The sequence below is a fragment of the Vanrija pseudolonga genome, chromosome 3 (assembly GCF_020906515.1).
Source record: "Vanrija pseudolonga chromosome 3, complete sequence".
Classification (NCBI taxonomy): domain Eukaryota; kingdom Fungi; phylum Basidiomycota; class Tremellomycetes; order Trichosporonales; family Trichosporonaceae; genus Vanrija; species Vanrija pseudolonga.
In genome coordinates, this window is record NC_085851.1 from 1,285,957 (window position 1) to 1,301,127 (window position 15,171).

General features: G+C 63.2%; 6 protein-coding genes across 6 annotated transcripts; 3 read left to right on the top strand and 3 right to left on the bottom strand.

Annotated features, from left to right (window-relative positions):
- Window positions 1–28: 28 nt before the first annotated feature.
- On the top strand, window positions 29–748 carry LOC62_03G004064 (uncharacterized protein; the record flags this gene model as incomplete). The annotated part of the gene is made up of 4 exons (XM_062770586.1): window positions 29–48; window positions 80–231; window positions 268–298; window positions 334–748. The coding sequence occupies 4 exons, from the start codon at window positions 29–31 to the stop codon at window positions 746–748; spliced, it is 618 nt and encodes a 205-aa protein (XP_062626570.1).
- A 600-nt stretch (window positions 749–1,348) lies between these two features.
- On the top strand, window positions 1,349–5,142 carry AN11010 (Putative GTPase-activating protein). The gene is made up of 10 exons (XM_062770587.1): window positions 1,349–1,655; window positions 1,766–1,869; window positions 1,946–2,006; window positions 2,062–2,136; window positions 2,184–2,466; window positions 2,502–2,594; window positions 2,629–3,935; window positions 3,971–4,356; window positions 4,413–4,909; window positions 5,004–5,142. Exons 1-10 carry the CDS (start codon window positions 1,431–1,433, stop codon window positions 5,084–5,086), a joined length of 3,114 nt encoding a protein of 1,037 aa, XP_062626571.1. The 5' UTR covers window positions 1,349–1,430; the 3' UTR covers window positions 5,087–5,142.
- A 1,609-nt stretch (window positions 5,143–6,751) lies between these two features.
- Window positions 6,752–8,830, top strand: LOC62_03G004066 (uncharacterized protein; the record flags this gene model as incomplete). The annotated part of the gene is made up of 1 exon (XM_062770588.1): window positions 6,752–8,830. The coding sequence occupies one exon, from the start codon at window positions 6,752–6,754 to the stop codon at window positions 8,828–8,830; it is 2,079 nt and encodes a 692-aa protein (XP_062626572.1).
- A 227-nt stretch (window positions 8,831–9,057) lies between these two features.
- LOC62_03G004067 (uncharacterized protein) lies at window positions 9,058–9,872 on the bottom strand. The gene is made up of 3 exons (XM_062770589.1): window positions 9,479–9,872; window positions 9,348–9,427; window positions 9,058–9,296 (listed from the first exon to the last, which is right to left on the bottom strand). Exons 1-3 carry the CDS (start codon window positions 9,843–9,845, stop codon window positions 9,141–9,143), a joined length of 603 nt encoding a protein of 200 aa, XP_062626573.1. The 5' UTR covers window positions 9,846–9,872; the 3' UTR covers window positions 9,058–9,140.
- Window positions 9,873–10,282: 410 nt separating this feature from the next.
- spo5 (Sporulation-specific protein 5) lies at window positions 10,283–12,469 on the bottom strand (the record flags this gene model as incomplete). Its single annotated transcript, XM_062770590.1, has 9 exons — window positions 10,283–10,894; window positions 10,942–11,007; window positions 11,043–11,082; window positions 11,134–11,225; window positions 11,261–11,429; window positions 11,478–11,492; window positions 11,539–11,701; window positions 11,737–11,802; window positions 11,944–12,469. The coding sequence occupies 9 exons, from the start codon at window positions 12,467–12,469 to the stop codon at window positions 10,283–10,285; spliced, it is 1,749 nt and encodes a 582-aa protein (XP_062626574.1).
- A 1,667-nt stretch (window positions 12,470–14,136) lies between these two features.
- Window positions 14,137–15,149, bottom strand: B13D24.010 (NADH-ubiquinone oxidoreductase 21 subunit). Its single transcript, XM_062770591.1, has 6 exons — window positions 14,879–15,149; window positions 14,710–14,768; window positions 14,592–14,647; window positions 14,482–14,545; window positions 14,350–14,426; window positions 14,137–14,302 (listed from the first exon to the last, which is right to left on the bottom strand). Exons 1-6 carry the CDS (start codon window positions 15,061–15,063, stop codon window positions 14,201–14,203), a joined length of 543 nt encoding a protein of 180 aa, XP_062626575.1. The 5' UTR covers window positions 15,064–15,149; the 3' UTR covers window positions 14,137–14,200.
- Between the last annotated feature and the right edge of the window lie 22 nt (window positions 15,150–15,171).

Here is a 15,171-nt window from a genome sequence, read left to right on the forward strand (position 1 = left end):
GGTTAGTGTTGTTCCCACAGCAACCACCATGCCCCTCATCACGTCGAGGTGAGCGCCGGCATGACGCCACTGACCCCAGCTTTGACACCCTCGCTGCCGACCTCAAGGCCGCGCCCCCCGGGCCAGTGTACATGCTCTTCTCCTCCACCGAGGTGGACGGGGAGCGGTGGTGTCCGCCGTGCGCCATGATCGAGCCCGACGTGAAGCGCGTGTTTGAGAACGGGCCTGCGTGTGGGTCGAGCTGAGCGGCGCAATCGCTGACCTTAGACGCGCTGGCAATCTACATGGGCTTTGAGGAGTGCGTTTAGCTCAAGTAGCCCCTGTTGACATCAGCTTCGACACAGACATCTGGCCGCAGCAGGAGTGGTTCCTGAACGGCGTCCCGGCGCTGTACCGCGTCGAGAACGGCGAGCCGACCGCCTTCCTCCTGTTTTCGGATGCGTTCGAGTTCGGCCCTGCGCTCGACGCCTTTGCCGCCTCTCCAGAGGCGTATGAAACGTTTCTCGAGGAGAACGACGAGGAGTACGTTGACGCGCCTACGCGCCTCGCTTGGGTCCGTGAGGACTATGAGCGCGAGCTGGCGGCCGCGAAGGCTATGGGCGAGGTGCATATGCGTCGCGCCGAGGTGCGGGCCGCACAGGCTGCTGCTAGGCACAAGGCAAGGGGCGAAGTGGAGGGAGAAGAGCCGCCCGCTGCTGGGGAGACGGCGAAGACGGCTTCAGTGTGCACGCCCGCCACTTGCTCGTAGCTCGTAGCTTATGAACATGGACGTCGCTTCGGCGCCGAGGCAACCCTGAGGCCTGAGGGCCCCGCGACGGCGTCGCGTACACCTACCTGAGCGATCGAGCGGCGATCTGCTGCACCACAGGCAGCTGTGATGGTGACCACTGCGGGCGAGGGCAGCCGACAACCCCTTCGAGACTCGGCCCACTGAGTGAGATGTGGCAGGGCGCGCGCGCTCCGCCCAGCCTGACGAGGGCTTGGCGGCGGAGATAGCGGTGGGACGCCTGGTACACTGCCTATAGGATATTGCCTGTTTCCGCCAAACTAGCACGACCGCGGGCGGCTATGCATGCAACTCTGTGACTCGTCTCAGCAAGTCTACCTATACCCCGCCGCATGCACCGCCATCTCGTTGCCCACTGCAGTTGGTGGCGGCGGGATGAATTGCGCCGCCAAGTGGCCCAGACTCGAGTTGAGTGCGGGTGCCACATGTCCGCCACGCGAGTTGGCCAGGGCAGGGGGCGGCAGTACGGTGGTGCATCGTCGTCACCCCCTGGCTGGCTGGTCGCTCGTTGCTGCGGGTCACTCATCACGCCGCCGCGACACGGTCCTCGACTCACACTCTGTCCACCTTCACACTTGTACAACTAGACCCTAGACAGCACCCAGACACTGCTGCATCGCAGCAGCCCTTCACGCCGCCCAACATGTCCCTCCCCATGCACCTCCGTGCATACACGGAGAAGACAAAGGACGAGCTCAACCGCGAGTTCTTCAACGTTCCGACCCCCGACCAGCTGCCCGCGCCGTCAGAACCGCCCCAGGTCGTCAAGCCCGCCAGAGGCACGCGCACCCCCGTCGGGAGCGCGGCCGGCCTCCAGAGCATGGACATCAACGCCGTGCTGTCGGTCGAGGGCAAGGAGGAGGTCTATGTGAGTAGCCCTTGCGAGGAGCGGAGCGGGGGCTCGGGTCGTCGACGGCGCGCCCGTACCGCACGGCACCGCTCCAACCTCGAGATGGAGATAACGCTGACACGACGCAGGCTGGCAAGCTCTCCCTCCTCCCCCCGTTCCTCTGCTTCATCTCAAACGACCGTAGATCGTGCCGGTGTACACTCCCGCTGTACACCATCCGTCGTGTCGAGAGGTACGTTCGTCTGCGCGCACGATCTGCGATGCGCGCGCGCCCCCATCTGCTCGGCGCCATCAACTAACGCGCTCAGGTTAAACTCGCGTGCCGGTGTCTTTGCCCTTTCGCTGGCGACGTGGCATGGCCTGAGGATCGTGCGTCGACTGAGCGGCGCCGCGTGCACGGCCGTGTGAGACTGACGCCGCCCAGATCCTCCAGTTGACCTCGCTCCTGCCCACTGCCGAGCACTTTGCGATTCTGCTCCGCGATGCGCTCAAGTCGCAGGTGAGTGCGGTCGCGGGTGCATCTGCGTATCAACACTGACGTCCCAGCTCGGTGAGATGAAGGCGCTCAAGGCGTTCACCCCTTCCCTTTACTCCGAGTACCTCCTCAACCCGAATAGTGAGAGTGACGCGCTCGGCTCCCTGATCGAGGTCGACGGCCACGAGCTTGGCGAGGGCGACCTCCGAGGGCCTGGTGGTGAGGGCCGCGGCAAGTACGAGCGCGGTCTTGGTGAGATCTTCGGTTTCCCGGGTGACGCGCGCAAGATGCGTGAGAGGAGTAAGATGAAGCTCTGGCGCGAGTACTTTATCGTCCATGGACGTAACATGACGCGTGAGTCGTAGCTTGCTGGCAAGTACTGATCCTAGTTCTCCGATATCCACCATTCCAGCGTCTGCTGCAGGTCGGTCTCCCGTCGAGACTGCGAGGAGAGCTGTGGGAGGTCATGTCGGGCTCGATTTGTAAGTGATTCGCAAGTGCATGCTCTAACAGCAGACCTTCGCTTCGCCAACCCCAAGACGTACCAGCTCCTGCTGTCCGAGAACGCCGGCAAGAGCTCGCAGTCAACGGACGAGATCGAGAAGGACCTGAATCGTTCGCTCCCAGAGTACAAGGCTTATCAAGCCGAGGAGGGCCTCGCGCGTCTCCGTCGCGTCCTCGTCGCGTACTCGTTCCGAAACCCCGAACTCGGCTACTGCCAGGCGCTCAACATTGTCGTTGCCGGTCTCCTCATCTACATGTCTGAGGAGCAGGCATTCTGGCTACTTGAGGTTCTGTGCGACCGGATACTGCCCGGCTACTACTCGCCGTCGATGGAGGGCACATTACTCGACCAGCGTGTCTTCGAGTCACTCGTCAAGAGATGCCTGCCCATCATCCACGACCACTTCAAGGCCGTCGACGTGCAGATCTCGGTCGCGTCGCTCCCCTGGTTCCTCTCCCTCTACATCAACTCCCTTCCCCTCATCTTTGCTTTCCGCATCGTCGACTGTGTCCTCGCCATGGGCGCAAAGGTGCTGTTCCAGATCGGCCTTGCCATCCTCAAGATCAATGGCGAGGCTCTCCTCGAGGTCACCGACGACGGCATGTTCATCAACCTCATGCGCAACTACTTCTCTACCATTGGCGAGTCTGCCCACCCCAACCACCCCGACCCTCGCGTTCGCAACATCACCAACTTCCAGGAGCTCTTGGTTGTCGCCTTCCGCGAGTTCAACGTCATCACTGACGAAACGATCGTCACTGAGCGCAGGCGACTTAGGGCCATCATTGCCGACGAGATTGAAAAGTTCTCCAAGCGTGCGGCGGTCCGCAACCTCAAGAACGTCGGGCGCTTCTCCAAGGAGTCGGTCGGTATCATCTACGACCATTACTTTGCTGCCGTGTGCTCGGCCGAGGCGAGCGGCGCTGCGACACCCATCCCCGTTCCTGGCCAGCTCGACCCTCCTCGTATCGCTGTCGATGCGCAGGGCCGCGTGGAAACCCGCATCGACTTGCGCACGTTCAAGACCTTGCTCGCGGGCATTGCGACGTGGGCCCGTGAGGAGACTGTGACCACCAACGCCTTCATGCAGCGCACCGAGCGACGCGTTGCCGACCACGAAATGATTGACCGCCTGTTCTTCAACTGGGACTCGCAAAAGGTCGGAACGCTGTCGCTTCAGGATGTCGTTATGGGCCTCGACCGCGTCATGTCGGCCGGTCTCATGGAGTCGATCGAGTGGTTCTTTGAGCTCCACGACAAGGACGGTGATGGCTACCTGACAAAGGACGAGGTCATTCGCCTGTCCGAGTCGCTCTTGGTAAGCACTGATCTCGAGTACCGCTAACCACCCAGTTCATCTTCCGCAACGAGCCTGGAGACATCTACCTCGCTGCCGTGTCGCGCTTCATCTTAAATGCCTACGAGTTTGGTGACGCGACAGCGCCCGAGTCGAGCCTGCCACCGCCCGAGAACCAGGTGCCTCACAATGGCGACGAACAGACTGCAAGCCAGTCTCGTGAGCGCTCAGACTCGGCGGCTGGCCCGCACAACCTCCCGTACCTCAGCTTGGCCACATTCCGCATGGTCGTCCTGGCCGACGAGCTGCTGGAAAACTTCTTTGGCAACGACCTGGCTGCGTCGTTCAGACTGGAGGACGCAGAGCAGGAGGACTACCACCAGACACATGCCAAGCCTGATGGCTTGCTTGGTGGTCTCGTTAACCTTGTAGTGAACGATGAGTGAGTATGCGCGGGAGGCGGAGTGCGCTTGGACCCCCAGCTGAACGTCTGTGCAGGAACAAGAGCCGCTTCAACCGTCTCGCAGACGGTATCGGCTCGGCATTGGGCAAGCACGCAGAGTGGCGCAAGCCGTCACTGTCCAAGGCCGACCCGAACGCACCAGCACCCATCGAGGTCCGGGCACGCGAGTCCTTGCTCACCCCCTCGCAAAAGAACCGCGACCGCAGCGCATCACAGGCATCACAGGCGTCGTTTGTCAGCAACAAGACGAGCGGCAGCTCGAGTACGGTCAACACGCTCAACACCGAGTCACGGGGCGGCTTGGCCGACGTCGAGGCACGGTATCGCGAGGAGTCGGAGATGGTTCGGGCCGCTCAAGAAGCGGTCATGCACCGGCCCAACTTTGCCATCGACGCTATTGGCGACAGCGACGATGAGGGCGAGACCCCAGATGATGATGCTGGCGTCATGGACGAGGTCGAGGCCTTCCTCAAGGAACATGGCGGCGACGACGATGGGGCCGTCAAGGGGGCTGAGAAAAAGGTGGCCAAGGGTGAGTGCTCGGTAGGTGGCGTTCAAGGTCACGGCCAAGAGTCTGCGCCACTGCGGCATGCGCCACACGCGTCTCTCGGCTGACACTGTTACAGATCTTCTCAAGGCCGAGCCGATGGGAGCCGGAGGTGCGGGCAGCTCCGCCAAGCGGACCACTGGAGACTTGGTCGATTTGTAAGATGGGAACAGTTAGAGTGATCTTTTACGCGTCTGTATGCACAATCGTAAACATTGTGTGAACGGTCAGGTGTGATTGTTTGTGCAAGGGCGGAGGAGGAAGGAGGGATACATGCTTTGTTGATGATTATTGTGTTCAGGGCGATTAAGGGCACTCGGAAGGTAAAGGGTTGGATGTGATTGGGGTCAGTCCGAGTCGAGGTCCTGGGCATCCTGGGCATCCTGGGGGGTACTGAAATACAGGAAAGTTGGACGCCAGGTGTCACTCTGTAGCACAAGGGGGTGGATGAGGAAGGATCCTGAGTCTGTGCGGAGAGAGAGAGAGAGTTGGGTTGAGGAGGGAGCACGAGGGACGAGGGGGGTACGAGGCAGGAGGAGGAGGCACCGGGGGCGGCAACTGGGGCACTATGTAAACAAAGACGGTGGCACAAGCGAGCCGGTGACATGCCAAGACACAGCCTCGCCCTCTCATGAGCCTGCTGACCTGCAGCCTGCAGCTGCAGCTGTGTGCAGTCGCCAGAGGGCATTCACTTGTGGTCAAACGCGTGGCGGCGGCGGCGTCGGTGTGGAACAATTAGGGTGGGGGGCAGCGAGTCGTGTCGTCGGACTAATGCACCGCCCTGACTGCGGCGGCGAGGCGGCGAACGGTGAGTGGTGAGTGAGAGCAGCAGCAAGGCATCGCATCCATCTTCGCACCTCGTTCGCGTCCGCCGTCGTCGATGCATCGTGGATTGTGCATCTCGCATCTGCAGTGCATTGCAATCTTCTTGCATCTTGCATCTGTCCGTCTGGCACGCCTGTCCCCCTCCACCCCCGCTCCCGCATATTCAACCTTACCGCGTGCGCTGTGACGACTTCCCCTTTTGTGCCCTGCCGCCGCGCCCACCCACGCTGTCGGTACACGACTGGCCGCTCATCAGTTGGCGCCGGAATCCCCTAGTGTAGCACGAGCAACAGGACGGAAGCCAGCGCCGCCGCCCGAGCGCCGGTCAACTGCAGTTCCAGTGCAGCCACGGCGTACAACGACATCGACTACGACCCAAACACGTACAATAATACCGTGTGACGACATTGGTTAGCGGCAGCGGCGGCCAAGCAGCAACAAGTGTCGACGCAGCTCGGGTATCGCGCCTCTCGACTGACTACTTGTACGACTACGGCATCCAGACTGCTGGCTGGCAGTGGTTGCTGCAACAAGCAAGGCACGCAACAAACGCACTCTGGCACTCGGCTCTGGCGGCAGGCAGGCTCGGTCAAAGTCACCTCCCACTGCCCGCAGCAGCAACCTCCTCCCTCCCTCCCCCGCCCCGCCCCGCCTCTCTCTCACTCTTGTACCTCGGCGACACCACCCCTGCCAGTAGTAACCTTGAGCAACGACCCACAGATCACACCCACCCGCATTGCACCTTGCTCTCTCTCTTCTCCTCCCTCTCACACTCCACCTCGCATCTCTTCTCTCACCCGCCCCCACATACCGACAGCTGGACCTGTTGGCCACATCATCTTCAACTTTCCACTTTGAGCGAACAACGCTGCCGCCGTCTCAACCTCTTCATTATCGACCACAGACGACCGGGCATCACCAATAAACGCTAGCTGGTCGCTCCGCTCCATCCTCCCACGACCGAACGACCAACCGACCGACCCCGCACGTCCCATCCCCGCCATGAGGACGATGTCACTCGCCCTCCTGGTGGCGGCGCTCACACATGCACCGATCGTCATAGCGCAAGCGCCCGCGGTCACCCCGTCGACAACCTTGCCCGCGCCTGTCGCTCCGTCGCCATCGCCGGCCACGCCGTCAACGAGCGCGACCCCCTCGCCTTCGCCGGCGACGGTGGCGCCCTCGTTCATCTTCCTCGCCATGCCTACGGCCACGGCGTGTGAGAACGTCAATGTCATGTGGTCGTACACCGGCCAGAACTCAGACAAGTTTGGAGTCGACATCTACGCGTTCAACGTCGGCGTCAACCAGAGCGTCCCGCCCCCATCGACGTCGACAACGCTGTCGGTGCCCGCACAGCAGACCCCTGCCTCATCGCCGTCGCCGACCCCGGCTACCACGCCGGCGGCCCAGCCCACGACGGCAGCCGCCCAGCCGACGACCCAGGCCCCAGCTCCGGCTCCTACGACCACGGGTATCATCGCCGCTGGAGGCGGAGGCGGCGCACCTGTGGCCGGCCCTCCTCAGCAGAACTCGGCCCCCCCAGCAAGGCGTGAGTTCTCGTACCCGCCCTTGCTCGTGGCCCGTGACATCTTTGCTCGCGCCGACATCAACGCGACCGTCACCCAGGGCTGGCAGGCAAACGTCTTAAACACGTGGAAAGTCAATGTTCCTCCCGGACGCTACAGACTGTTCGCCATTGTTAACGACACCTGGCACACAAATGCCATCAGTCCCGACGCGTTCACCGTGCTCCAGGGCACCGACTCGTCGTGCATCCAGGTGGCTTCTCAGAACCCCATCGTTTCACAGCCTCCTACTTCGTCGGCCACCTCTGCGGGCACGACCAAGCCCTCGGGCAGCGGCACCGCTGTTGGCTCAAACGAAGGCAACAAGTCGAAGGGCATTGGCGGTGGCGCTATTGCCGGTATCATTATTGGCGTTCTTGCCGGCCTCGCGCTTCTTGGCCTGCTCCTCTTCTGCTGCATGCGCCGCCGCCGCAATGGCTCTGACCGCGCTCGTGGCGGCCTCGGCGACGGCGGACCAGGCGTCAACGGCAAGCAGGTTGGCGAGCCCACCGCCTTCCGCCACCTCAAGCGCCCCAGCTCGTTTGGCCACATCGGTACCAGCCTTGGATCTCTTGGCAGATCGCGTGACCAGCAGCACAACACCTTGCCCTCGGACGACATGAGCCATGAAAAGGGTGTCAGCAATCTGGGTATCAGCAACCTTACCCCGCTCCCGTACCGTGACGCGTCGCTGGCGCAGAACGGCCACCTGGTTCCTCCCGAGCAGCAGCGCCGCGCCAGTAACTACAGCACGGCGACGAGTAACGACAACCCCTTCGAGACGGCTCCTAGCACGCCCATTGATGAGAAGACGAGCTTTGCCGCGCCGATCGGCCTGGCTGCTGCCGTTGCCGCTGCTGGTGGTGCCGGAGCTGCTGTCGCTCACCACCAGCGCACCTCGGACCGCAACGGAACCGATTCGCAGACGAGCTCGACGTCCCCAAGCAGTGGGGACGGCGCGAGCAGCGCTGCGCTGGTCGGCACGCCAAACGACCCTCGCCGTCTGAGCAACCCTGCGCCCGGTGGCCTCGCACCACCCCCTGTCAATCTGACACCAGCCTATGGAACGCCCAACCCCGCGTCGGGCCGATCAACGCCGCCATCCCCACCTCTGACCAACACTGCGCCCGGTAGCCCCAAGCCCCCTAGCAGCTTCAACTCGCAGGGTATCAGCGGCTCGCCACGCCCACCGGCTGCGGACCGCAAGGCAAGCTTGCGCCGTAAGCCTGTCCCCCGCCTGGCCGCCGACGACGAGGCTGCACGCAGCGATGGCCACGGTAGCGGCAGTGGCAGCGGACACGACCACGCGGGCAGCAGCGAGTGGGGCCACACGTCTGCGCCTGTGGAGATTGGCAGATTGCCCGAGCTGCGTATCGGTGGCGGTCCTGCCGGCGACGAGTTTGGCCTCAGCGCGGCGTTAGGCCTGGGCGACCGACCCAGCAGCAGCGGCAACGGCCATGGTGACAAGAAGGGATTCCAACTCATACCCGACCAGCCCCTCCGCCAGGACTAGGCTCAAGTGTCTCAGTAGTAGTATTGTAGTACCACCTTGCCATAATGCTGGACACTGGCACGCATGCACACGTAGTATAGCACGAGCAGCCGCGAGCGCGAGCAGCGTGCGAGTGGGAGGTGGAGGATGGAGCATGTGGAGGGAGGCTGCTGGGACTATGGTATCGCACACTACGTCGGCACTGGCATGATCTGGCCCAGACTCGCCCTCGCTCCGACGTGCAGACATGAATGGTGATACTACATCTAGCTCTAACTAACCCAATGAGAACACTCGCCAGCCAGCGCTCGCTCGGCTCGCGCTCACGCGCCTACCACTGCTCGCCGTCTGCCTCGCCGCGCTCGGCGGCATCAATCTCCCTCAGCACGCCGACGACGTACTCGTCCAGCCCGCGGGGGAGGGTCATGACGCCGTGGCTCGTGACGAGGCGGTAGCTCGGCTGGGGCTCGTATGTAGAGGGCACGATCTGGCACGGGTATCAGCCTGCCTGCTCTCATCCATGATCGCCGCGACCCACCTTGCCGTTCTCGACGTACACGCTCCCGATGAGGTCCTCCGTCTCGCCGATCCGTCCGGCGGGGGGGATCGCGCGCTCGTCTGCGGGGTGAGCTTGTGAGCTTGTGCTATCTCTACCGATGCCGCACCCACCAGTGATGTGCATGAACCCGTCGCCGGGCCGCGTGCCCGCCTCGAACTCGACACTCTCGCTCACGCCCTTTGCGAGCCCGTCCTTGATGGCGGCGTGGAGCACGTCGCGGAAGCGCGGGTTCTCGACAAAGTCGTTCAGGCCCGCGTCGGCCACGGGCGGCAGGTAGCCGAGCACGCAGCGAGAGTGCGCGCTGCTTGGGGTGGGGAGGAGGGAGAGGGTGATGCGCGACGGCTGCGTTGCCGGCTGCGCGTGGTAGTGCAGGTGCGGGTGGAGGGGGTCGCGGGACGAGCCGGGCGCCAGCGTCGATGTGGAGCGCGCGAGGCGGGGGAGCGCGGTGCGCAGGAGGCGTGGGGCGGCGGCGAGCATTGTGTGTGTGGTGGGAGGTGGAAGTCGAACAAGCCGAACGAACAAGTTGACCAGGAGATTTCCGGAGTGGAGGTCGATCTGACGGCAGGCCGAATCTGGTGAGTGTGGCGCTGGACGTGCAGCGTGGCTGCCTTGGCAGACTTGCATCCCCCTCCTCCCCCTCCCCCCGCGCACCCGCTTTACACAATTCACACATGCATACGCGTTTGGTAGAAGCTAGAGTCAAGAGCTCCTCAACTCTCCTCTCCAAACACTCAACTATTTTTTTGGGCCACGACGAAACGAAGAACGGTCACGGAGATGGTATCGGATGGGTGGGGGACAGGGGGGCATGGCGTAGCCAAGAGGGAAGACGCTATGGCTGGAGATAGGAAAGCACGATCGACAGCGGGGTATAGCATATGCGGCTGATTGGCGTGCCGGCCGTGAAACTTGACTTAGTTGCGCCAGCTGCTCGACGACGCGCCGTAGCGGTCGGTCCAGAGAGCGGCGCGCGACGACGCAGACGACGACGGCGACGACTCCGAGTCGGGCGTGTACATCTTGCGGCCGTTGCCGCGCTCCCAGCGGCCGGTGTCGCGGGTAGTGGCGTTGGTGGGCGAGGTGGGGAGGATCGCCCACGGCTCCGCCGAAGAGGAGCCAAAGATCGTGGGGGTCGTCGGCGTCATCGGCATCTCGGGGAACGCGACAGAGTTCTGGCGGGTCGACGCCGACGTAAGAGTGGGAGCGACAGGGTTCTGGCGAGTCGACACCGACGAAAGAGAGGGAGCCGAAGCACGCGAGTGGAGAGCGCGCATAGACTCACGGCGAATGAGCTCACGGCGAGCACCGTCGCCGATCTGGACGGCAGCCTGGAGCTCACCCTCCGACAGCTCCTGGTACGCCAGGTCGGGCGAGAGCTTGGCAACCGGGGTCGGCTGGGGAGCTGGGGTCTGCATGGTGGTGAGTGGCTGGGGAGCAGGAGTCTGCATGGTAGCGATGCTGGTGGCGCGGCGGAGGCCGGGCGGCGACACATTGCCCGAACCGCTCTTCTTGTAAAGCTTCTGCGACTGTGGCGAAATCAGCTGGTTGCTGCAACACTGAACAGCAGACTCACCTCCGAGTCGGCAATGCGAACCTGGATGGGCTTGACGCACCCACGCATCGTGATCTTGCGGTCGAGCTGGAGTCAGCATTGATCGAGGGGGCAACACTTACGCGAGCAATGGCGGCCTCGGCCTGAGCGCGGCTCTGGAGGCTGCGGGGCATGAGCAAATCAAGCTTTCCAAGCAAGGCAGAAGACACTCACCGAACCATAGCAACGCCGCGGCGGTTGCCGCTGCCGTCGATGAGGAAACGGTGGGACGAGATGACTCCGGGGTGCATAAGGGTGTGCAGGTCCTGGTTGGTTAGCTTCAACCGGGATGGTTACCCACCTGCTCAGTACAGTTGAGAGGGATCTCGGCCACATAGAGGTTACTCGAGTGCGGGTCCTCGTGCACCTTGCTCTTGAGCTGATGCGTCTCGTTGGCGGGCATGCACTGGCACGGCCAGAACTTGGGCATCACCTCGATGAAGTGGCGCGCGGCGCCGACCTCGGTGAACCTGTGGCGTCAGTGGGACGTCTACCTCTCCGCCGTCCAGCACACTCACATGATGAAGGCGAAGCTGACCACGGTCAGCGTTGATACCCAACCATTATAACTGTACTCACGACGCGGGGAGGAGGCCGGTCTTGGCACGCTCAGGAAGCATCTCATACGTCTCAAGCGTGGTGCCCTCGTGGTGAATGCTCGCGTAAATGACTGTGCCAAAATGGCTGCCCATCTCGGTGAGGCGTTCGTTGGTGACGTCCATGGGGAGGTTGGCGATGTAGACTGCGTGTGAGCTGCAATATAAGGATTCTACGCACCGTTCCTGCTCTCCTCGAGGACACTACTGGCGCTGCTAGCGTAGAGGATGTGCTCGTTGCCCGAGTCTGAGGAGTTGGGCGAGCTGTTGCGAGGCGCCACAGAGTGGTAGGAGGAAGACGACTTTGGGTAGTGGGTAGCCATGCGGGGAAGCATGTCACTGCGAGTGGCGTCGCGGATAGTCGAACCACTCGAACTGCTGCTCTCACCAAAGGGGTTAAACGCAGGGGTGGGCTCGCTCAGCTGGAGGCGGCCGAGGGCGCGAAGGGACGCGTCTACGGCCGGGAGGTTGGTACGGGAAGGGATCGACTCGCGGCGCTCCTCATCCGAAGGAAGGATCACCGGCACACTAGGCGAGCGCGAACGGTGCGAGTACGGAGTGATGAGGTCTTTCGAGGGAGAGAGACTGTTGGGCTCGAAGCGCTGGGAGCGCGCGCTGGCCGACGCCGGCGCGGCGGGGAGGGTGGACCAGTTGTGGCCAAAGCGCGGGGCGACGGGAGCGCGGGTCTTCGAGTCGTCGCTGCTGGACGGCGAGTTGGAGGGGGTGGGGGTGGGGGCACTGGTCGTCAGCATGTGGAGCATGTAGTTGGGAGCAGTGTTAGACGACATGACTGACTGGGTGGTGTTGGGCGGCGACGAGTGGGTGGCGGGGCCGGCGTGGTTGACAGTGGTGGCGGTCGTCGTGCCCGAGTGGCCACCGAGGAAGGTCTTGGCGCGGGGGTTGAGGTGGCCCATTGAGTAGGACAGATGAGCGGCTATGCTTAGTTGGATCAGTGGGTGATGAAGAGAAGAGATAGAGAAGAGATGAGAGAGAAGAAGAGAATGAGAGAAGGCGAGGAAGACAGTTTGTAAGAGTGATCGCCGGTTGGTTGATGGAGGCGCAGGCGGGGGGGAAGAGCGCAACTCACCAGCAGAGGGGGGGGGGGGGTGACTTGTGGCTATGCCCAAGAGAGACAGTGGTTGGAGTAGAGCGAAGAGTGCAGTGAGAGGAGAGTTGTGGTAGTGGGGTGAAGAGCAAACTCAACATCGATCCAACCCGCCCTTCTTTATACCATTTCTCCCCATGCCAGAGTTGGTCGACTAACCCACCTCGCTGTCCTTGACGACTGGCGGGGTGAGTGATCACTCATTTCCAGGAGTGGAAACGAAGCCGGCCGGCGCCAGGGCCCGTGCGGTACGCGCCAGGCCGCGAGCAGCACGCGTCGCACACACGCACGCACGCACGCACGCACGCACGCAGGCCGCCGTGTCCCCAATGCAGCGCGGCGGGAGCCCGAGCGCAGGCAGGGCAGGGCCGGGCCGATCCCTCCCCACCGGCGCCGGCAGCCGGCACGGTGACGACGAGGCACGCCACGCCGGCGAGGTCAAAGGATCTCGCGAGTGCGAGCGCCACTGATAGTGATAAAGTGTGAGACATGGCGCCGAGGTCCGAGCAGTGTGTGTGTGTGTGGGACACGCCGTGCCGAGTCGTACCACCGACGTTGTGCGCGTGTACACGAGCGCGCGACACGCACCCCGCAAAGGAGGCGGACGTGGGGTTCGGCCGCACGAGCCTAGCCACGCGTACACCCCACTCGTGCCCCAACGTCAGCAAAGGAGGCGCCGTGGCCGAGCGGTGCGTGGTGCACGCCATGGCGCGCGAGGCCGAGGTGCCACTTTGGTCCCTGGCTCTTGTCAAACCGCAGTGGCAGTTCGACGAGGTCGCGAAGGCAGATTCGTGAGCAGTGGGGAGGGCTTGAGCACGGTTCTGGTACGCCGAGGAGTCGTGGTCATGAGCCGCCGCCATTTGATGCAGTCAGCTTGCGTACACGCGGCCCAAGCCACCAACTGGCGAATGTGGCACTTCGCGACCTCGTCAAATGTCAGGAGTGGGCTGACCGGTGATGGGGCGCAGCACCCCCTCACGCGGCCCCACCGCGCACACAACACCGCCCACTCGTCGGAGGAACAGAAGCGTGCGGAGTACTACTCGATTGGTTGATTCAGCTCGGCATTTGCCGCTCTCCCCAATTAGTGCTGGGCGTGGGCTGTTCAGCAAACAGATCAGCCGGCAACGGGCGTCGTGGGGCGTTTGGAGCTTGGCGCGCAGCCAGCTACACCCAAAGGAGGAAGACGGGCGGGGAGACACGAGGTGGGTCGAGTCGACGTCTCTCCTGGTCATGGTGGCCACGAGGTGTTAGACACAGCCAAGCAGCGCAGCCACGCACACAACTGCACGAGGCTTGCTGCTGTCGGCTCGAAGAGGAAATAAACCGTCAACAGCAAGTTGCCTCGAGGCTGCCGACCCACTCGACACCCCATACACGCCGATCAGGGGTTGCTGCGCGTGTCCGGCGTCCATACGCCCTGGCGATCAGTCAGTCCGCGGCGGCCGCCCCACGGAGACCAGTGCGAACGGGGCATTCGATCTGAAGGTCTTCATATCCCTAGTCTACTCATGTGATGCACATTTGGCTGTGTGTTTGTTTATGCAGTCTCCTCCTCAGCCTTGGGCTGCTTGAAGAAGCGGAGTCGCCTTTCTTCCCGCTCGGGCCGGGGAGTAGCTTGACGGTCGGTACCGGTGAGGGCCTGCGTGGTGTCAGCTGGCGATCGCTAAACCCGAGAGCTGCACTCACGTTTCCGGCGGCCTGGAAGGTGCCGATGAGGGTGGCCATACCGGCGCAGGCGCCAAAGGCGACGGGGAGCGAGCGAGCTGTGTTGGTTAGCGCCGTGGCACCTATGACGCGTGGCGGGGCGCAGACACATACCGCGGACACCAGCGATGAAGCCAGCAGCGCAGCCTCCAGCAGCACCGTTCAGGGCGTCATCGGTCTGCATCGGGTCAGTTGGACGTCGCGGTTAGCGCCATCTAACCCACCTCGCGAGTGTTGGCGACGAACGACTGGGTGAACGAGAAGGCGAAGCCCATAGCGGCTGCGAGGCGTCAGCATTGCAGCTCCTCGGCGTGCAGGCAGTAGCTCCGACGCTCTACTGACCAAAGAAGCCAATGGTACCGCCAGTCCTGGTCACAACACCCATCGCTCCACGGTCGTGCCTGCGACAAGTGTCAGTTCGTGGTTCCGACGAGGCATGTCCACGAGCTCTCCGACGAGCTACACCGTGTACGGACGGCACGGGCGCAAGCGGCCGCAGGGCGGTACGCACTTGTCGAGGGCATTCTGGACGGCGCTGACGAGGAGACCGACACCAGCCGACTGGAGGGTAACGCGCGCGGCGACGGCGATCGTCGGGTGCTGGTGGTAGAGGTGGGCCTCCTCGAGGGGCGAGTTGGCGATGAAGGCGCTTGGGCGGCCCGTCAGAGGGGGGAGGAGGGGGTTGGAGCGGGCCATTTCGAGGAGACGATAGAGTGGTGTGTAGCGATGGTGGACAGAGGTCGGCCTGGTCTCCAACAACAAGGATCGATCTCGGACGTCGTTGAAGCTGCTGCAGTCGGCAGG

Coding starts and splice junctions, on each gene's coding strand:
- AN11010 (XM_062770587.1), top strand. CDS start 1,431: ATGTCCCTCCCCATGCACCTCCGTGCATACACGGAGAAGACAAAGGAC. Junction 4,357..4,412: donor AACCTTGTAGTGAACGATGA/GTGAGTATGCGC, acceptor ACGTCTGTGCAG/GAACAAGAGCCGCTTCAACC. Junction 4,910..5,003: donor TGAGAAAAAGGTGGCCAAGG/GTGAGTGCTCGG, acceptor ACACTGTTACAG/ATCTTCTCAAGGCCGAGCCG.
- LOC62_03G004067 (XM_062770589.1), bottom strand. CDS start 9,845: ATGCTCGCCGCCGCCCCACGCCTCCTGCGCACCGCGCTCCCCCGCCTC. Junction 9,428..9,478: donor CGGGTTCATGCACATCACTG/GTGGGTGCGGCA, acceptor CTCACCCCGCAG/ACGAGCGCGCGATCCCCCCC. Junction 9,297..9,347: donor TGTACGTCGAGAACGGCAAG/GTGGGTCGCGGC, acceptor TACCCGTGCCAG/ATCGTGCCCTCTACATACGA.
- B13D24.010 (XM_062770591.1), bottom strand. CDS start 15,063: ATGGCCCGCTCCAACCCCCTCCTCCCCCCTCTGACGGGCCGCCCAAGC. Junction 14,648..14,709: donor CGGTACCATTGGCTTCTTTG/GTCAGTAGAGCG, acceptor GACGCCTCGCAG/CCGCTATGGGCTTCGCCTTC. Junction 14,303..14,349: donor CCTTCCAGGCCGCCGGAAAC/GTGAGTGCAGCT, acceptor GACACCACGCAG/GCCCTCACCGGTACCGACCG.